This window comes from Fonsecaea nubica, assembly GCF_001646965.1.
Source record: "Fonsecaea nubica strain CBS 269.64 chromosome Unknown Scaff32, whole genome shotgun sequence".
Lineage (NCBI taxonomy): Eukaryota > Fungi > Ascomycota > Eurotiomycetes > Chaetothyriales > Herpotrichiellaceae > Fonsecaea > Fonsecaea nubica.
The window spans coordinates 298431-319224 of NW_019173705.1; the positions used below are offsets into that span (position 1 = coordinate 298431).

General features: G+C 51.7%; 7 protein-coding genes across 7 annotated transcripts; all 7 read left to right on the forward strand.

Moving 5' to 3' along the window:
- Positions 1 to 2392: 2392 nt before the first annotated feature.
- AYO20_05535 (hypothetical protein) lies at positions 2393 to 3134 on the forward strand (the record flags this gene model as incomplete). The annotated part of the gene is made up of 2 exons (XM_022643829.1): positions 2393 to 2532; positions 2615 to 3134. 2 exons carry the CDS (start codon positions 2393 to 2395, stop codon positions 3132 to 3134), a joined length of 660 nt encoding a protein of 219 aa, XP_022500293.1.
- Positions 3135 to 4052: 918 nt separating this feature from the next.
- AYO20_05536 (40S ribosomal protein S13) lies at positions 4053 to 4821 on the forward strand (the record flags this gene model as incomplete). Its single annotated transcript, XM_022643830.1, has 4 exons — positions 4053 to 4254; positions 4336 to 4368; positions 4523 to 4569; positions 4648 to 4821. The coding sequence occupies 4 exons, from the start codon at positions 4053 to 4055 to the stop codon at positions 4819 to 4821; spliced, it is 456 nt and encodes a 151-aa protein (XP_022500294.1).
- Positions 4822 to 6617: 1796 nt separating this feature from the next.
- On the forward strand, positions 6618 to 10058 carry AYO20_05537 (hypothetical protein; the record flags this gene model as incomplete). The annotated part of the gene is made up of 2 exons (XM_022643831.1): positions 6618 to 8998; positions 9056 to 10058. The coding sequence occupies 2 exons, from the start codon at positions 6618 to 6620 to the stop codon at positions 10056 to 10058; spliced, it is 3384 nt and encodes a 1127-aa protein (XP_022500295.1).
- A 765-nt stretch (positions 10059 to 10823) lies between these two features.
- AYO20_05538 (hypothetical protein) lies at positions 10824 to 11877 on the forward strand (the record flags this gene model as incomplete). Its single annotated transcript, XM_022643832.1, has 4 exons — positions 10824 to 10860; positions 10917 to 11013; positions 11069 to 11418; positions 11465 to 11877. 4 exons carry the CDS (start codon positions 10824 to 10826, stop codon positions 11875 to 11877), a joined length of 897 nt encoding a protein of 298 aa, XP_022500296.1.
- Positions 11878 to 14085: 2208 nt separating this feature from the next.
- On the forward strand, positions 14086 to 14481 carry AYO20_05539 (hypothetical protein; the record flags this gene model as incomplete). The annotated part of the gene is made up of 1 exon (XM_022643833.1): positions 14086 to 14481. The coding sequence occupies one exon, from the start codon at positions 14086 to 14088 to the stop codon at positions 14479 to 14481; it is 396 nt and encodes a 131-aa protein (XP_022500297.1).
- A 1756-nt stretch (positions 14482 to 16237) lies between these two features.
- AYO20_05540 (hypothetical protein) lies at positions 16238 to 17021 on the forward strand (the record flags this gene model as incomplete). The annotated part of the gene is made up of 2 exons (XM_022643834.1): positions 16238 to 16684; positions 16746 to 17021. The coding sequence occupies 2 exons, from the start codon at positions 16238 to 16240 to the stop codon at positions 17019 to 17021; spliced, it is 723 nt and encodes a 240-aa protein (XP_022500298.1).
- A 918-nt stretch (positions 17022 to 17939) lies between these two features.
- AYO20_05541 (hypothetical protein) lies at positions 17940 to 20252 on the forward strand (the record flags this gene model as incomplete). The annotated part of the gene is made up of 3 exons (XM_022643835.1): positions 17940 to 18116; positions 18211 to 19401; positions 19458 to 20252. The coding sequence occupies 3 exons, from the start codon at positions 17940 to 17942 to the stop codon at positions 20250 to 20252; spliced, it is 2163 nt and encodes a 720-aa protein (XP_022500299.1).
- Between the last annotated feature and the right edge of the window lie 542 nt (positions 20253 to 20794).

Below are 20794 nucleotides of genomic sequence, written 5' to 3' on the forward strand. Positions count from 1 at the left end.
TGATGTCCTTTTTTCCCGCCCGACAATCTCAAGGGTTGCAGGAGGTATTGGCAGAAGCAAAATGGCGCGCATCCCTCAATACTTGCTCCTGAGGAAGCCATGGCGTGGTTCGATCAGCGGGCTTTGGGACTTTTTGATAGACGAGAGTGGATGCGTCTTCCGGGCAGTCCGCAAATCAGCGAACTTGCCGTCGTGGGCGCCCGAGGTCGAATAGGGAGGCCCAAAGCCGTGTTGGGGGCTCAACGAACCGCCGAATCAGGTGCCATATGACGCCTAAGCTTCGAAAGTCCCGGGGGTGACGCCTCGCCCTCCTCACCCATCCGACCAACCATCCTCAGCATCTTAAATCTCAATCACAACTGCCTCGTGGCCGGGCGTCCAACAATGGCACGGCGAATAAATGGATCCTTTGCGACGTCGCAGCCTTGCCTATCGCGACTGGCTCCGGATCAACTCAACTCGCCCATGGGGCGGAACGCAGTTGATGTCGAGGGAAGGCAATCCCGGCCTGAAATTGCGAAGCGAACGTTTGAAAAGAGAAGGACTTCTCCGAAACACACCATGGCTCAACTCCACGGGCGCCGTAGTCACGATGACCTTTCCGTCCTCGCTATATCACTTCTCCGCTGACTTCCACCTTCGCCCAAATCCTCCGCGCGACGGGTTACTCTTATATAGACGGCGCCGCTGTCTTTCTGACCGCTACTTGTTGCGAGTATCGGATCGGATCTGCCAAAACACGCCAACGCAACAATGACGGAAGTTGGGCAGATGTGCAGAGCCACGTTGCGCCGTACGAGAGCTCTGCTTCTCTGACCTCGGGAAGCTAAACAGACATTCGCCTCACTTTTAGTGAGCAGTTACATGCACTCATCATTGCGCTAATCTCGTCATCTTAGCTCTCGCTGCATCAATTCTTCGTCAGGTGCTGTCCATTGTCCCGCTCACGGCATGTATCCGGCTCTTCAACTCGATGAAGAATGGCCCTACCGAGCAGCAGATCGCGGGTAATTAGTCGTCGCTTCGCCTGCCTTCCAGTCTTACCTTTACACGTGGCAGTGATGCTACCTATGGACCTGGCTCAATCTAAGAGAAAGAGGAAATTCATCGCCCATTTCGAGGCACTTACAGCTAAAGGCAAGTTCTGCCCCATCTGAACCCATCGTCCTATGTCGCCGATACAAACAATGTTTTGTGGGTCTCCTTAGCCGTCAAAGGGAATGAAGGCCTCAGGCTTTGGGTCCAAAGACTTGCAAGAGACCTCAATGGCTCCTCATCGACAGGGGAGGATCATCGACTTTACACTTGGCCGCGCCGCCGCCGCTCAGAGGATTCCTTCCAAGGATTTGCTCGTGGGAACTCGGTGGGACGCAGCTTGACTCTGTGAGATCACTGATTTGGGCCATGCATGATTGCGCGCAGTACACCCGGGAGTCCAGACAAGAAGATCGTCGCACGTGGCTAATGGCGCATGTCGAGTGACTGGTTTCATCTGTCCTCTTCGTCATGTTATTGGCTGGTCAGAGACGACATTGGCATATCTATCAAGAGTTTCGAAGATAGATTGTCTCCTGTCCCTGGACACACTCCCACAGAAAGCCTTCACTGACTGTCAGGCCGACAGTGACCGTCCTCCCTTGAAGATGACTATTTCTTAAATATTTCTTGAACATCTGGTATTGGCAGGATCACATCGCCCTGTGTCCGGTTGAGTCCGTTTGTCGAAGCTGTTGCCTCATCCTTTATAGCCACCTTGGTTGCATTACACAATCCCATTTCTTATTTTGAGACTTGCCTCATTGTCTTGAGATTGGCCTCCGAGCTCGCAAGTCTCTCGACTGAGTTTGTCGAGATCGCTATCTCGACGCCTTCGCATCGAAGAACTGATGCAGCTAGTGATAGATTATTTCCACGTTATGTTAAGTTGGTATTGCAATTGAGTTGTGGCCTGGGTGGTATTGATTTATCGACCGGGGTGCGGCAATTAATGTTCTTGTCTCTGAACCGCGAGACGGAACGTGGATCAATGGATAAGGGTGGTTGTGACCGCAACTACACCTCTACCTTGTTTCCTAGCGCATTTCCCTGGTAGTCGAGACGACACACAACACCTTTACCGCCACATACTGGTATCTTATTAGACCTCTTTATTATTGTTGCCCGAGTCCGCAAGAGAGGTTGCAAAACGAAACTGAGAACGAAAAAGAGAATGCAATTGATGTACTTTCACGTGACGTGGTCCTTGATGGGCCATTCCATCTTTCCAGCATTTGCTCACCATGATTGGTTGAATACCCCAGATGTTGATTTGGGGTGTCCAATTTGGCGACAAGATCTCTAGAGATATTACTTTCTCTAACCACCTCCTGTCGAGCACGGAAAGCTGGTCGGGATGTCGAATGCGGCGCTTAATCCTCCCTCGGTGGTCGTGAACACCGCCAGCAACAGACAACAAGTACCGTTGAGGGACTACCTAAATGCGCGAATCGCGCCGTTCTTAAAGAAGGCCATTACGGAGAGCTTGAACGCTGAGTACGTGCATTGCGATGTCCCTGCGTGGATGACAACCTCTGCGCTGACCATGTACAGTAGCTAATTCGTGTTTGCGCAACAGAGCAGAATTCCCCCTCCAGTGGCTGGGAGAATGCCTCATCCACCAGTCCATACTATACGAAGGGAACACGGACAGGACAAATATTCGCGAACGATTTCTGTACAAGTTCGAAGATCCCAAACCACAAGAGCCGGCAGACACGTCAGCCGACGCACCAGCACCAGCACCAGCATCAGCACCAGCATCAGCGCCAGTACCTGAACCCACACCAGCGCCTGAATCCGTACCTGCGCCAGCACCTTCATCTCCGCGTCGATCACCATCGGCGCAACCAGAGCCCACGTCCATCCCGTCACAAGAGCCTCCCCGCATACAACCCGAGATTACCATGAATGAAGCCATCGACGCTAGTGCAGAACAGCAGCAGCCTCCCCAGCCAACTGCAGAGGATGCTGTGCCGCAAGCCGCACCGGTAACAGAAGAGCCTGCTGTCAACGGAGTCAAGGACGAGGGAGAGGCAAGAGAGGGAGAAGCAGCCAGAAATGTCGATGTCGACACTGAGATGGGAGGCACATCGTGACAAAAAGCAGCTCTGAGGTCCAGGTCGCATAGTGTCGGTCGATGTTTACACATTTATGCTTAGGTTGGAGTCCGGCAGTAATGGTCATCTTGGTTTTGGAATCTAAAATCTGATACCCTCCAGCTATTTACGTATGGCATGAGATAGAATCTAGTATAACGTGTGTGGAAAAAGCAACAACGTTTCAAATGAACTTGGAATGAGGCAAACATGAGTGCTGTTGACTGCGCAACGCTACCTCTTGCGACCTCGGACAGCTGGAGATTGTGACACTATAGTCGCACAGTGGTAAGCCCCGTCCTTCCTTTTGCAGTCTGAATCATCAGAGAATTCCTAGACAAACCCTGCTTGCACAATGTTAGTTCCCGTTCTTGATCAAAGAGCGAAAATGCAGTAGGCAGTGTAGAGGATTTGAGAAATCAGAAGTCCATTTAGATCATCGAAGAGAACCCTGCTGGGCTTCTCTTCTGACATAAGAGGTACCAGAAATTATAGAAATTCAAAGTGTTTGTCATCATGCAAGCTTGTAGAGACGGTGTGAAATCAACTTGACAACGTACCTTGGGATTGCTCGGCGACACCAATGAGTAGGGTCGCCTTCGGTGTCGGTGTTCCTTTTGGGGCACGCGATCATTGCCTTCAGTTAATCAAGACCGCGTTGAAGGAAAGACATTGTATCACTTCCTGTGAAAACTTACCGAGTCAAACATGGGAGATAATAATTTGAGATTTGGAGGTCAAGTTCAGCAGAGCAAACTTGTCTCCCCAAAGTTCTTATAGCTGCCAAGATTTCACAGGCCTTGGCGGACCCACCACACAACTCGGAGCCAGTGCATCTGCAAACCTGCACCATACAACTTTCTTCAGATCTCAAGTCGTTCCCTCTTCCACCGCGACAACTCTCAATACACAGCCAACATGGGTCGTCTTCACAGCAAAGGCAAAGGCATCAGCGCCTCGGCGATTCCCTACTCGCGCTCTGTGCCCACCTGGTTCAAATCCACCCCAGAGACTGTGGTTGACAACATCTGCAAACTCGCACGGAAGGGTGCGACTCCGTCGCAAATTGGTGTTGTGCTGCGAGATAGCCATGGTGTCGCGCAAGTCAAAGTCGTCACTGGTTAGTCTTCTACGAGATCCATCCCCGGTGGCCTATCGTGGCTGGTTGCGCGGCAGCAATTGACTGATTTTGTGCTTGCAGGTAACAAGATTCTGAGAATCCTGAAGTCGAACGGTATGCACGCACCTCGATTATCCCCGGTGTGAGAAACAAAGAAGAAAAGAAAGAAGCCGTCGGCTCAAATTATCACTACCCATCTTTGGGAACATACCCCTCGGCATTGCCTCTGAAATTGGTCCTGTGAGACTGACAGAGTGACACTATACAGGCCTGGCACCAGAAATACCCGAGGACCTCTACTTCTTGATCAAAAAGGTATGTATACCTCAACACAAGCGCCGACTAGACCATTTGTCCTGCCATGAACTTGGCTAATCTGGGTCATTTCCACAGGCTGTCGCCGTCCGCAAGCACCTTGAGCGCAACCGAAAGGACAAGGACTCCAAATTCCGACTCATCTTGATCGAGTCTAGAATCCATCGTCTGAGCAGATACTACAAGACTGTTGGTGTCCTCCAACCAAACTGGAAATACGAGAGCGCCACAGCAAGCACCATGGTGGCATAGTCTTAGCAAGGCGAGGACGGGGATCATGAACGAAGTGAAAATCTTTCAAAAGAAGTCAAGAGGACGAGTGGCGCTGCTAAAACTCTTCAACGGATTGCAGTGTATTAGCAAACACACTCAGGAGTCTAGATTAGGGGTCATTGCGAGAGCTTCCTCAAGAGGCCTCGAAAAGCTAAGACGAGACACGCGCAAGAGGGCTTGGAGGTGAAAGCGTTTTGTAGCAGAGCTCGTCGACCAACCAATCGTGCCAATGTCTGATCCAGCGTAATAGATCCAGCGTCAGCTGCCTGATTACACACCTGGCTCATGGTAGAATTTGACCTCTTTTCACTCCATTAAACTGCTGTTGACCCGACCTTCCAACTTTGTGCTTCATGTTACGAATTACCCAATCGCAGTTTCTCAGCAGGCCAAGTAGTGTCTGCGAAGTTAGGCACGGCAGTTTATGAATGAGGCGGGCAAAGGATGAGAAGGTTGGCCATCGGACAGTGTAAGGAAATGCCAGCCCACCAGACAATACCATTTGATTTTGATCGGCATCCAACAGACAATATGCATACAATGCAGAACCGCTCATGGTAAACCAGAGCTATGATACATGCAGTTGAACACAATAACCGGGACATTTCTTTACCGCAAATGTACATGTGGAGTTCGAGTGATGCTGACAGAATGCACCGAGCACCTGGGGTATCGTGAATGCAGCAGAAAAACGCCTCCGTGATGCCGCTGAACCGTGCGTGACAGAGACCACCACAACAGCATGCCAGCCTCAGCCGCCCTGACTGATCCCGCCCGTCTGTTGCAAGGCAGAAACCTGCCTGCGCAGGTCAAGCCAAAAGTCCTTTCCGCCAGACATGGCTCCAGCTTCCAAGAGTTAATAGTTATCTTCTCAGGAGCGGGACTCTCCTTACGCTTGGCACCCCATGGGCTCTGGGGGTTCGCGGGTTGCGCTTTTGTGTCCAACTTGTAAAGAGGCGCCTTAGCCTCGTAACCTTGCTTCAACATTGCCTCGACAACGTCGGAATTGAAACCTGCGATGGGCACATGATCATCTTGTGGTGGGAGGGTTGTCGTGGAACCATTTTGAATGTTGTCAGAGGACCTGCTCAGGTTTGAGCCTGCTTTTCCACCTCTTCTGCTTTGATATGTGCTAGAACTACCATCTCTAGATGCTGCAGAGGCGGAAGTAGACTGTCGTTGCTGGTGGGAGTTCGCACCTCGGGAATCGTTTCCTCGTCGTCCAGGGCGGTTCCTGATATTACAGTTCATCTTTGTAAGCATGCATGCAACCACAGACGGACTGATAACAGAACAGTGGAGACGTAGACAGGTTGGAAAGACATCTTACTCACTCTTCAATGGCATTCATCGAGGGAAGCGGCAGAAAACGAAATGAGTGAACCGTAACTGCCAATGTTCTTAAGAAGATGGCGAACTCTGGGTGCGGAGGGCAGTTGCATCCCGCAGATACGATGCCAAGCCCTTTGTGGATCCAAACTGTCGGGCCTGCGAGTCGCGCTTAACCGAATCGACTGGGAGATCGCCATCTTGAAGCGACGACACTCAAAAAGCACCTCAACACACTGTGACTCCAGGACATCCTCCAGAACATCATACATTGCCCTAGGCCGACCTCATTATACATCCTACTACTTGCGCGTTCAACTGGCGCTCTCGTAAGCAGACTGAATGGCTACTCACACACGCGAAAACGACCCGAAGCCTGCCTGCGCCTCCTAGTTGCGGCTTGATCACAACCAGTCGCGTCGACTGCCGTCCACCGTGCGCCCAGGATGGGGCCTCTGAGATCTGTGCAGGCAAGAACACGTCCGCGGAGAGAAGTCAAGAAGGTGTCAAAGGACTTCAACAATTCGGACGAGGAAGACCTCGCGGATTTCCAAGACGCAGAGCCTCCCTCGAAACGCATCCGCACGTCGCGCCGGGCCCAGCCCTCCCTTAAATGGACACCAGGAGGTAGAGGAGGCGGCGGTAGACTTGTTGATCACGAGAGCACCCCTTCTACCACGAGGACACCTAACGCAGACGAAGAATACGCGCTTCCGCGCACGCGCACGAGACAAAGCCGCAACCCCAAGAAGACGATGATATCCACACCCCGCTACTCAGCGAGAAGCAGAAACAGAGGCGGCGCACGACCCCGATACAGTACAGCAGCGGCGGCCTCCGCCGCCGTGACACATGGAGATGGGTACAAGCCTCGAGAAGAACGAGGGTGGGAAGAGTTCCATCCTGATCTCGACCTGGATGCGGACTTTGCTGTGTTGCCTTCCGAAGAAATAGACGGACTGGTGAAAAGGCCTACAGTTGATGGATCTAGCCAAGGCGCTTTGACGCCGACGGAGGGCGAAAGTCCTGCTCTCGGAATTTCCACACCTTTAAAGCGACGACCTGGAAGGCCACATCGTACCCAGAATTCGATGGTCAACGCTCTTCTGACTCCCGAAGTCCCCAGATTCGTGCCTATGCCAGGACCAAATCCGCGAGAACGCCTGACCTTACCCAAACCCTCATATCGAGAACTTGATCCATTCTTATCCTATGAACTAAACAAGGACATTGCCCAAGTTGACTTCGTGGACAAGTCAATGGCAAATGTTGGGTATCAGGAGAGTGAGATCTTCCTGCGGCCAGAACGGACGCTGATAAGACAGATGGAAGGATCGGCGGAAGAAGACCTCGATCTCAGTCCGGACCTCATGACGCACGGAGAGAATTCTGCTATTGGCAGTACGGGTGTCGGACGAGTCGAGTATGATATGGATGAACAAGATGTCAAGTGGCTCGAGGCTTTCAATAAAGGGAGGACCAAAGATGGCGTTCAGATCATCAAGCCCGCCATTTTCGAGATTACAATGACCAAGATCGAAAAAGAATGGCATGCTTTAGAAAAGAGAATACCGAAACCCAATCCCAAGGCGCCACAGACTCAGCGGCCACGATCGAGCTCCGCTGCTGCAGTCAATGGTGAGCCTGCCGGAGAAGAGCCTGACAGCAAATGCGCCATATGCGACGATGGAGACTGTGAGAATGCCAATGCGATAGTGTTTTGCGACGGCTGTGATCTCGCCGTGCATCAAGAGTGCTATGGTGTGCCCTATATCCCCGAAGGACAGTGGTTGTGCAGGAAATGCCAACTTGTGGGAAACTCTCGACCGAGCTGCATCTTCTGCCCCAATGAGGGCGGCGCTTTCAAGCAAACCAACAATTCAAAATGGGCACATCTGTTCTGTGCCTTCTGGATCCCGGAAGTCACAATTGGCAACCCATCATTGATGGAACCTATTACCGATGTTGAAAAGGTTCCCACCAGTCGTTGGAAACTCATTTGCTACATCTGCAAACAGGAGATGGGGGCGAGCATTCAGTGCAGTGACGGCCGTTGTTACGAGCCATTTCATCTAACTTGTGCTCGCCAAGCTGGACTTTTCTTGCAAATGAAGACCGGTGGTGGACAGAATACCCTGATGGAACCGTCGCAGCTCAAGGCATATTGCCACAAGCACACGCCCAGTGACTGGAAACGTCAGCACCACACTGATAAAGCGTATGAAGAGGCGGTCAAGTATTTCAAAGAACATTTTCGTGGGCAAATTTGGGCAGACAGTCGTGCATCTGCCTTGGCGATTCATGATATCCAAGATCCGCCTGCTACCGACAAGGGCCATCTGAAAGTGACTCTGACTAACAAGAAGGGACAAAAGCAGAAGACGGTCTGGCGGCTTCCTTCAGGTGCTCCTGTGATCCCTGAGGTCATTCTTAAGTCCATCGAGGAGTCTCTGGTAAGGTTCACTGTGCAGAAGAAGAAGGAGTATGTTTCTGAAATTTGCAAATACTGGACTCTGAAACGCGAAGCTCGTAGAGGCGCTGCCCTTCTGAAGCGACTACAGTTACAGATGGATACATTCAGCTCTTTCGAGGTGACACGACGCGATTACAAGGCTCAAGGTGCGGCTGGCCGTGCGCGACTGGAGCGTCGTATTGAGTTTGCCGAGAGGTTGGCGAAGGATATGGACCGGATCGTGCAGCTATGCAATTTGATCAAAGAACGCGAAGCCTCAAAGCTGGAAGAGGCCCGTCTGTTGAAGGAAGTCGTCGACATCGTCTACTTCCCTGTCCCACACCTCCTAGAGCCCATTATTGAGAAAGCACTCAAGTAAGTCTACTATCCCATCGCACCAGCTTCGATGCTAACAAACTATAGACTTGACAGAGGTCTGTTCCGTCCTGGTCTTCTCGAATTGAAGAGCAAAGTCCTCAGGAAAGAGCATACCTCGATAGCAAGCTTTTCCAATGATGTGGTGCAGGTGATCAATTCGCAGTTCGGCAACAGCGCAGGAAGCATTTCAGAATTGATCTCCCTGGTTAGTGGCCGAGCTGAAGACATGAAACCTGAAGACCGGGACCGACGTACGCTCGCAAGACGAATTGTCAAGGGAATTGAACCAATGATCGAAGATGCTACTCGAAAAGAAGCTGAACTGCACGGGCGACCATACGCTGAGCAGATTAGGGAGATGGATGAAGCCCTCCTCTCCCGACGAGGCTCATTGGCACAGTCTGCGGAAACCCCAGTCATTGATTCAGTCGAATTGAAACACGAGGTTGGGATCGCTAGTCCCGCAGAGGCCGGTGTTGAAATGGTTGATGTTACAACTACTGTGCAAGAATTCAGTCGTGTTGAGAAAACGCTCCAAAACGCAGCAAGGCCTGCTGCGCAAGAAGATTTGCTCAAGCATAACAGTCTCGAGATGGCGTCTCACCTGGTCTCGGCCAATACCCCGCCAGCGTCCACGAATGGATTTAGACATGAGTCCCATACAAACGGAATTGCGGCCGCGGAACAAGTGCAACAAGTGGAGCCACCTACACCTCCCATGAGTTTGGAAGGCCACTCTCAAAGTCTCCAATCCGAGGGCGGCATTCCTTGGTACGTTACTCAATTTGATCCAGAAGGCACAACCATCTTTGAAGAACGCTGGACAGGACCAGAAGTGTTACGCGAAATGAGTGAAGAGCTCAGTGAGATGGATGAAGACGAGCTCCTGGGACTGGGTGCCGGCGATGACATTGTCAGACACGCTGATGATGCTCCGGTTGATGGCGAGATCACAGACTCAAAGAATGAGGAAGCTACAGCGAAGAGAAGGATCCTCAGAAGCAAACGAAGCAAAGCCCCTGATTGGGGCGCGAGGTCTTTCCGGAACAGAAGATGATATAGGAAGGGTTATTGTTGGATTGCATGCCTCGGCTTCGCTTACGCTATTACCATTCCCTGGGCCACATTCCCCGGGCGATCCCTTCGCTGTTATATTCACTAGTAAATCAGATATATTGACCCTCTAAACGTGAGTCCTCAGAGAACACAGTAATGATTAAAGGAACCTCTTTGTATTATCATTAAACAAGGAAAGGCAGCGATGGAGCCTAGAGCCTCCAACTACACGGCACTCCTTGAGCTTACTAAGCGGCGCATGACCATGGGTGAGATTGAGTCTGCCTTTGGTGGACGAGGCACTAATGTCATCGTTCAATGCATTTAGTATTTGATTTATCTTGCACCCCTTTGCCCCGTGCTTCATCAGAAGTTGAATCGCACCAAAATCCATGAGTCGCAAGGCTGAAGGCTGGGTCGTAAGGCTGCAGTCATATTTTTTTCGGGGCGGATTAAATATTTGCCTGTTCCGATATGCTTCTCAACTAGGCAACTTTACCTTGGCGATGAGTGCGCGTGTCCTCTAGCGATTTTTTGCTTTCGCCTCACTCTTCATCATAGCCTTACAAACAATCCACTCCCCAGCTGCAACCATCAGCTCCCTTCATCATCGCGCACAATTCATCTCATATCTTGACTATTTCTGGGCACTCTCGCTTCCCAGATCCTGTTGAAAGTGTAACAAAAGCCCTCAAGACGAGATCCGCAGTTGCATTAACTACAACCAAACCCCCTTTTGCTCAATCCCTTTTCCCAGTCTGACACCATGGCCGACTTTGAGGATTCTGCTGCTCGCTACGAAGGTATGCTTGTATCTGCCAGACGACTTCTATAAGGCGTTCTTTCTGACCTTTTCTAGATGACCGCGGGTATGAACGCCGCGACCGATCTGCCTCGCCTCGGGGAGATCGTGATGACCGCAACCGCAGTCGATCACCAAATGGCCGTGACAGAGCGTAAGCGTCATCTCCCTTGCACTCTCTCGAATTTCTCTGACCGTTGCTTCTCTAGGCCACCCCCTCCGTCTGACACTCGCATGAAAGACGCCGATGATGAATCCCTGAACAATGGCTCCAATCTCTTCGTGACTGGAATTCACCCCCGTCTCACTGAAGCCGATGTCTCCCGCCTCTTCGAGAAGTATGGCGATGTCGAAAGCTGCTCAATCATGTTGGACCCCCATACCAAAGAATCTCGAGGATTCGGATTCGTCAAAATGGTTTCCAACGAACAAGCAGAGGCTGCCAAGGAAGGCTTGCAAGGCGAGGTTGTTGAAGGTCGCGTCCTGAGCATCGAGAAGGCTCGGCGTGCCCGCCCTCGTACTCCCACTCCAGGGAAATACTTTGGCCCTCCCAAGCGTGGTAAGTAGGATCCTGACATTGGGCACAACGTACTGACCTTGGACAGGCGACTTCCGTGGCCCACCTCGTGGTGGATACCGCGATCGCTATGACGACCGTCGGGGAGGTTATTCGGGCCGACGTGACGATTACCGTGGCGGCGACTATCGTGGTGAATACCGTGGTGACTACCGTGGTGGTTCTCGATATGACGACTATGAAAGACGCGGTTACGGAGGTGGCGGCGGCAGCAGACGCGAACGAGACGAAGGCTACGGCGGCCGCGGCATTGATCGATACGAGGGTAGGCGCGAAGAGGGAGGCTACAGCGGCGGCGGTAGCGGCACACGTGGTGATCGACGTGGCTACTATGACCGCAACGACGAACGTAGCTACCCTCCTGCTACACGCGACGAAGCCCCTCGTGAGTATGCAGGTGGTCGAGACTATGCGCGTGAAGATCGTTACGCCAGCAGGTAAGCGGATGGACGAAAGGGGACCTGGCTTTCACCCCATTCCCTTACGAAATTGTGGAATTCCAGCCTTCTAGCCGTGGAATCCGAATCCCTCCATGTATCTGGGATATGCAGACTGCTAGCTCCGGCGACACAACACCACCCTGTTGTTTTCAAGTCAGAATGGTTAATGGTCGACTTCATTCGGCGCAGCGGGAACACGGTTATGGACTGGGCAACGGCGACAAAAGCAAAGCCACAGTTTGCTCTTTATTGACGACTGGGGTGTCGACATGTATCACAACGATTTCGGCTGGGGCTTTTTTTCTCGTACTCGACTGATTCATCATAATCTTGTTGCGGCAGTCATTTCAGCACACTTTTCCTTCCGCGCACCTTGCTTCAGCCTCGATAGTTCGCCTGTTCCGCCAAAGAATCGGCGTCAAGATCCGACTGACATGCTTGCCTTACGCAAACTTCAATCCAAAATAAACCCAGAAGATGACTCGCCCTGCGCCGTATATACACAACATGATCCACACACCAGTAGTTTCACCCAGCAAGTCTAACCAGCCATTGTCAACTATGCGCCGTCATTCCGTCATGCCAATGCCACACTGAACTTGCAGTGGTCCAGGCGATCAACAGCACAGCCCATCGACAACCAGAAGGACACTTGCTCGACATGTAAACATCACCCGTCCTCATTGCATACGCCCAACAGCCATATTGCTCTGAACAGGTAAGTCGAACATGGCAGCCGTCACATCGCGGCGAAAAGACGATGTTGTACAAGCCTGGCTATTGATTATGGTTTCCCTGCCAGAGTGGCAAGTCGAACTCAATGCATATTGAGACGAACGTTCATGTGGCTGTCAATCGCTGTCACAGCCGTGTCGTGCTTTGCCTACAGCCCATTATGGTGCTTCGGTTTGTGCCTCATGCTTCAAGGCTTACCTGGAACGACAGGTGAAGATGCGAAATCGAAGAAACTGCAAAGGTGGGTTCTCACAGAAACGACAATTACTCACAGAGCAATAAGGTAAGGTACGATCTTTCAAGGACCAAATGATGGCTACCTCGTAGCTCGAAGACGCGCTGTCACTACATACGGTCAGTTTAGAGTCAAGGTGGGTTTACACCTGAACTAGGACATCCAGGGTCTGTACCTGGCTGAATGAAACATGCTGGCCTGGATGCTCCTGCGTGCCACAGCACCTTCATTGTCCACGGTCATATGCACCTTGAGATCAAGCAACGAGCTATGTACTGGTCTTCCGTCATCACCAGCAAAGGTCGTCCTCTCTGTACTGGTTCTGTCATATGCCTCGCCGGTTTCCTACAGCTCCTGCAGCCCACTCGTCCCGTGGGCAACTCTAGATGTGAGCGAAGCCGCAATTGATCATTCGCGGACAGCATCAAATGGGTTTCTTCAAAGCCAGCCACATTGTGAATATCATGTGGTCTCCCGCATCAGCACCATTTCTATCACCTTTGTCACCCTGTCAGGAGACCAAAGGAGGCAAAGAAACAGAGTCCTCAACTTGATAGTTTCACGGGTTGAGTGCTTGGCAGGCATACAATGCCGATCAAAAGCCTCAGTGTGAGCCGGGTCATGGACTCATGCAAGGCGAAAAGCCGTCTGCGAGGTCAATGCAATACTTGAAAACTTCCCGATTTATTCCATCACACATCGTCGCACCACTAGCCCGACCTTTGACGAGAAATCTGCCTTTGCCATTGGAGGGAAAGGTGTGCAAGCAACAATATCACACAATGTGAGCGCCTCAAGGCGTGTTATGATTGGGCATCATGCAAGGCCAACGCACGGACCACCACGACCATTCTGAGCGAATCGAGACGACAATTCGCAAAGACCAGCCCCTGCCAGCCCAGGTTGCAACTCTTCTCTTCTATATCTAACCGCCCATCCGACCGCTTTGTCGACCCAGCTCTTTTTTTTTCTCTTCATCCACACATTGATTGTCTGGTATTTCCTATTCCTGCGTTTCATTTAGCATCTAGATTTGGCTGGTCCAATTCTATATTTACTCTCTATCATACTCGACTGCTATTCTTACATCCCACTACCCCGCTATTCAGATCTACGTCTTTTTGTTATATCCTCAAAACACCATTTCAGCAAATTTGATCGTTTGATCTAGGCCCTTTGCAATCTGTTGTCTAAACCACCCCATCAATTCTCACATTTTTAATCAACCAAGACATAATCATGCTTGCCTCACGCACCGCAAAGCCAAAGTTGTCCCTGAGCATCTCTACTGCTCAAACAACCAGACCAACACTGTCACTCAAGTCTCCCATGACACCATTGAGGTCACCTCTGAAATCACCTGTCTCGCCGTCACCCGCGAGCCCAACTGCACGAAACACTCGACTCAACCAGCGAGGATACTCGACGTTGCAACAGCCAACATATTCGTATGTCAACAGCAGCTCATCACGAAGCATTTTGAAGAAGTCTCCTTCCAAGACTAGCACGCAACGGCGACAACTGTCATTCTCGGACACTCCTGTCGTATACAGTGTGACGCCAATCGAGGAGGAGGACTACTATGGCCGCCACGTCAAGATGTCGAGGGACGAGCGACGATGGGGACGGAGATGAAAGACTTATCCGGCAAAATTCTGGCTTTGGTTTGTTTAAAAGTATGAGGGTGTGTTTTAGATTTTTCACAGCGAGGGACAGGTTGCTGGATAACGAGCCTTGATGATGTACCATTTTGATGTAGGGCCTCAGCTCATCTCTGCGGTGAGGCAGGGACCTTCAGACGGGGGTCAACGAAAAGAATCTAATGCAAGACTTACAGAAGAGTTTGAAGCAGAATACTCCACGGTCTTTTTACCTGACAGTCTTCAGGATAGTCAATATATGACTTTATCCTGTCTTTGTTTGACAAGTGACCTGTCTTGTATGTCGGACACTTAGTACTCTTACATGGATAGAGTGTCAGCAGCATTCATAATGGCGATCTCCTTTCATCTCGACCAAGTATGTCGAGACCGAAGACTCAACTAAGGTATCACGAACTTGGCAAACATTCTGCCGCAGCCCTATATCATGACTAAGGCTTTTGGATGCCTTTCCCATCTGTGCCATTCCTCCCGGAAAAGGCTCCTGGCAATCGGCCGAGGTGGTGGGCTCGCAAATCATGGCTCTCAATCTGCCATGGCTAAATATAGGATTTGGAAGAAAATAAGCGCCTGGGAAGCGACCCCGAGTTTCATATCCTCCCACCTCGGTCGAACAGATCAGAAGCACACAGTGTGTCTTCTGATGACCATTCTAGATGGTATGTATGGTGATGGTCTGCTCGAATTCAACGCCGAACAGATCGTTGTCCTGGAGACAAGTGCTTCTGACTTGAGGTCCAATTTGTATCAAGCGATTCCTCGATGGAATGGATACTCAGCGGCTATCTATTTCCACCCGATACTATCCCAACGCACGTCATGGCGTCCAGACGATCGGCCAATCTGCGTCAATGGAACGAACAAGATGGTAGAGTTCTGGGGCATCCCAAGTTTCTGCTACTGGCCAGTGTGCCTGGGGTGTATATTCCCAAAATTCTCGAAACTGCTTGACCTCTGGCGTCTTGAAGACCCTGGTCCTGGTCCCTCAGCGGCTACTGAGATTCGCTTGATCGACAGCCGCTTTGTACTCTATCGCGAGTGGCCCGCTTGGCCTTGGTGGCATCAGAGGTAGGGCTGGCTGGGTGCCAAATATACTTCTGCAACTAGATTGGTATGATCCGCCAGTTGATTAATGGCCCCATGTTGAGGCTCGAGTTTCATCTGCTCGTTACACATGGATGGGCCAATGACGGGCGTGACTGATTAACCATGCATGTACATCTCTTGCAGTTCCCCGAGGCGCCGTTGCATCTTTGTGTGTCTGGGGCGGATTTCCGAGCATTTCTACTTATGAAACTGGGTGGCTCCCGGCTTGGGTTGTTGGGTTTCCCGCGTCTCTTGTCAATCTGAGATTGACGCCCGTGTGTTTGAGGTTCTCTGGCAAGGTTGTTTGCGCTGGACGCAATTGTTCATAAGAGGGGTGGTCAGGCTCGACTGATCCAGGCATACACCATTCCATGCCATCCAGTCCTCGACGTGCTGCACTCAGCTCAGTCATTTTCCTTTTTCATTGTTCTTGTACACTCGCTGCTCCTCCTCCTCATCCTCCTCCACCTTAATCATAATTCGGAAGTCCTTTTTTCCTTGCTTCGGACAACCATTTCAGCGACCGGGCCTTGGACTCATCGGTCGGCTCATGACAAGGAATGCCCAAGCAGCCAACCATAGCACGCCGAGTTCAGCGAACAGCTCCCTATAGCCTTCGAGCACCAGCCAATATGGTCACCAGCATGGCTCCAAGCATGGCTCCATGGAATGCTCCTCAGATGCACAGCCTGCACTATGCAGACCACAGCCTTCAATATGGCCAACAACAGATGATGTCCAGCTATCTACAATCGGTCCCCAATTCCATGCCCCCGGTTCCCCAAATGCAGCGGGAAGTGATCCCCCGTCCCGGACAGAGTGGTCCCTGGAACGGAGAGGAGGACAACATTCTCTTGGATGCCAAGGGTCGAGGACTGTCCTGGGAGGAGATCCACCGGCGATATTTCCCCAACAAGTCAGCCAATGCCTGTCGGAAAAGACACGAGAGGGTGTTGGCCAAGATGCGCGACACCGATTGGGACGAGGCAAGGATCCAGCGGGTGACAGACGCGTACAACCGACATCGGCATTCAATATGGCAACCGCTGTGCAAGGAGCTTGGAGAATCCATGTCGGATGTGGAGAAAGTGGTAGGTGGAGATTGATTGACGCTTGTCATCCGGCATTTCGCTAACTGATCATGTGTCCCAGATGTTTCAACAGGGGCTTCGGAATCTGAGAAACCCTTCTCGCTCCAGCCACGCCCGGAATCGATCACGAGCAAGCTCTGGGCAAGGCGGTGTGAGTGACTATGAACGCGGCTCATCGCTTGACGATCAGTATGACCACACCGACGACAGTGGAATCAGCCTGGGGCACCATGTACATAGTCGACGTGCCAGTGAGATCACAACTGGCTTGTCTACAGAGAGCCTTCCATCCGTCAACCGTCTTCTCTCAGAGACTGGATATGGGTACACAGCATAGGAAATGTGTGGGTTAAGACCAGACTAGGCTGGACAGGACTGGATCTCGGGAAAAAGGAAAAACTGGATGGCGGGGGATACTTTTTAACGATGCAATGACCCTGGGGTTTTTTGGCTTCTATCCGGCGTATGCAATAACCGGCGAGTATGCATTTGTATTCTTTGTATTTTTATATATATACTCGGTATATGTACTTCCAGAGCGTTGAGGATAAAGATGGAGATGTGTGAAGGGCGTGGAAGCGTCGAGGTTAGGGAGGACATAGGCACCGGGTATATGGACCAAGGCAATCTCACAAACGGCATCAGGACCCTTTTTTGCTCTCTCCTCCCTTTTCCCCAATTCCATGGAATCCGCATGGACGGGGTGGACGTGAGCACGAGGCTCCGCACGTGTGCATAACAAGAAGAAATTATATCCGCCGGAGCTTCATCACTCGGTTCGCGGAGTTTTATGCCGAGCTCTAAACCAGATCCGGTAAGAAGCCAGATTGTTCCTGAACTCGGATTACCCAGACCGGCTAGACCGCGGCTAAATGGATAGCGAGGACCTGGAAGCTCCAAATTTTTGTTTAATTTTGTGCCCCGAAACTGCGCTTTTTTGAGGCGAGAAGGGGTGAGAAAGGGACTCAGACTCAGACTCACTCATTCACTCAAGCACTCACATCACCGCCTCTTCCATAAGCACTCTGTTGCTTTTGCTACTTTGCTTCTGGCCCGTATGCCTTTAGTGTCTTGACTTTTGGCACGTTGACCCTGTTCCTTTCTATTCCCGTGCGTTTCTCACTTCAGACTTTGTCGGATCGCGCTCAACTCGCGATAACGAACCCTTCTGCACCGATTTGAGACATCACCACTTTTCCGTCAACCATCCGTCACAATTCATCCCCCGACGGATTTTCTACTCCCCCCATAGACCATGGCGACTGTCACAGAGGCTGTAAAAGAGTCCTTACTGGGCTCCACGACCCCTTCAAGCCTGTCTACAGAATCCCGCTTGACGTTTCTGAAACATGCAAACCAAGGCGAAGACGGAGAGCTTTACATGAACGAGGAGGGTTTTATCAACGCCATCGCACCACCAGAAGAAGATTATGTGAGTTTGGTCCCTGCCCTGCGCGTCACATGTCGCTCAGATCACATACCTTTTTTTTTTGGCACATGTCGCCTGACGCGGACTCTGTTTGCAGCACAAAATAAAACGGGAACAATATGGCATCCTCTTTGGAGTTGCGGACCGTCACAAGCGCGGCAAGATCTCCATGTCAGAATGGGCCGCCTTTGACAATCTCCTCGCAAAATCAGACGCCGAATATGAAATCGCTTTCAGATTATTCGACGAAGATGGTACGGGTTCGATCAAGTCGGACACTTTCCAAAAGATCTACGAACAGAACCGAGGCCAGGAAAGCATTCCCTTTGACTTCAACTCGGAATGGGCGTCGCTCTATATCGGTGGGAAAAATAAGAGACACGAGATGACCTACCCCCAATTTGCGCAGATGATGCGAGGGTTGCAGGGCGAGCGCATCCGACAGGCGTTCCACCTGTACGATAAGGACAAAGATGGCTATATCGACCCAGAGGACTTTGAGCGCATTATCCGAGCCACTGCAGGACATAAGTTGTCTGACCACCTGCTGGAGAACCTGCCGACTCTGTGCAATATCTCGTCGGGAACCAAAATCTCCTACGCCAACGTCCGCGCTTTCCAGAACGTCATTCGTGAAATGGACCTTCTCGATTTGATCATTCGGAATGCGACCGCAAAATCCCCAGACGGCAGGATCGACCGGACAGATTTCCTCAACGAAGCTGCTCGACTGACGCGCTTTTCACTCTACACCCCCATGGAAGCCGACATCTTGTTTCACTTCGCCAGTCTCGACTCGCCCTCAGGGCGGTTGAGTCTGGATGACTTCGCCAAGGTTTTGGACGCCAGCTATCAGACAGCAGGTGCGAAGCTCACTGCTGTGGCCGAAGCTGCTGACCGCGCCGTGTCAAAGTCCCAACAGCTACTTCGCAGCTTGCTTGAATCTGCACACCATTTCGGTCTTGGCTCTATCGCCGGCGCGTTCGGGGCGTTCATGGTCTATCCGATCGATCTGGTCAAGACACGAATGCAAAACCAGCGGAGCTCCCGTCCTGGTGAAAGACTTTATGAGAATTCCATTGACTGTGCGCGCAAAGTCATACGAAACGAAGGTTTTCGGGGACTGTACTCGGGTGTACTGCCTCAGTTGGTTGGGGTGGCTCCTGAAAAGGCCATCAAGCTCACAGTGAATGACCTTGTGCGAGGAAGATTCACAGACAAGCAAACTGGCAAGATTGCACTCTCGGCGGAGATTCTGGCAGGAGGTTCCGCAGGGGCTTGTCAAGTGGTAAGTTTTATTTGGACCCCCCGGTTAAAATGACAGATACTGACTCGGCATAACAGGTCTTTACCAACCCACTCGAAATTGTCAAAATTCGCCTGCAGGTCCAGGGTGAATTGGCCAAGAAATCTGACGCGGTTCCCAAACGTAGTGCGATGTGGATCGTTCGAAATCTCGGTATCTTGGGCTTGTATAAGGGTGTAACAGCCTGTCTGTTGCGCGATGTTCCGTTCTCGGCTATATACTTCCCCACATACAGCCACCTGAAAAGAGATTTCTTCGGCGAATCACCCACCAAGTCGTTAGGCATCTTGCAGCTTCTGACGGCCGGTGCCATCGCGGGTATGCCAGCTGCCTATCTTACCACCCCTTGCGACGTGATCAAGACTCGACTCCAGGTGGAAGCCCGCAAGGGAGAAGCAACATACAACGGCCTTGGGGACTGCGCGCGCAAGATTCTCAAGGAAGAAGGGTTCAAGGCATTTTTCAAGGGCGGCCCGGCCCGTATCCTACGTTCGTCACCGCAGTTCGGCTTTACGCTCGCGGCGTACGAAGTGCTATCGAATCTACTCCCATTCCCTGGCTCAGACGAGGCCGAGAAGCAGAAGGCAGGAGGTGGAGTGTCGGGCGTGGCTGGCAGAGTGGAACCGGGCGTTGGCCTTAGGGAGGCAAAGGCCCCGTTGCCGTACCTGCGCAGTCGCAACGCTTTGAAGATCCTGCTCGACCTGGACGTTAACTTCGGCCGGGTCAAGCCGGGTCAAGACGTGGGGAGCCTGATGCAGCAGCATGCGATGGCGGCTGCGGCGGGCAAGGAGGCCGTTGAGAAAGGTGTTGGCTGGTTCGGGAAGAAGTTGTGAGCGAGAACCTCTCTTTGCTTCACTCGCCCTACTCCTTTCCCCGCCGCAGGGCTTTTTTTTTTCCCTTTTCCGAGAAGGAAAGCGAGGTGCGGACAGCAATGGATATGACCAACCACCGACCGGCGATACCTCTTTGCCTCACCACCATTGCGATCTCTTTTTCCCCTCCCTCTCTCCCTCTCGCACGCACTGACGCAGCGCGCACGACTTGGTTGATTGGGATATGTTACATACACGAGGGGCTCAGTCATTTTTTTTTCTTTCTCATAAGCATGCGTGTGATGTGGTTTTCGTCTTTTTCGCTCATCGTTCATCACCAACACATGGGCCGGTCCCCTTTTTCCTGGCGCAATTCAGCTCGTGGATGGGTTGGGACGAGCACGGCGCATCACAGCGCATCACAGCGCATCACAGCACATCACAGCGCGACGCAGCGCTACGCATGACGCAGGCAGCAGGTGGCTGGTGGTAGGTGGTTGTGGCTTGGGCTGGGGCTGCGCAAGATAGATGGATGAGGAAGATAGACGGGGAAGGGGTGGGTA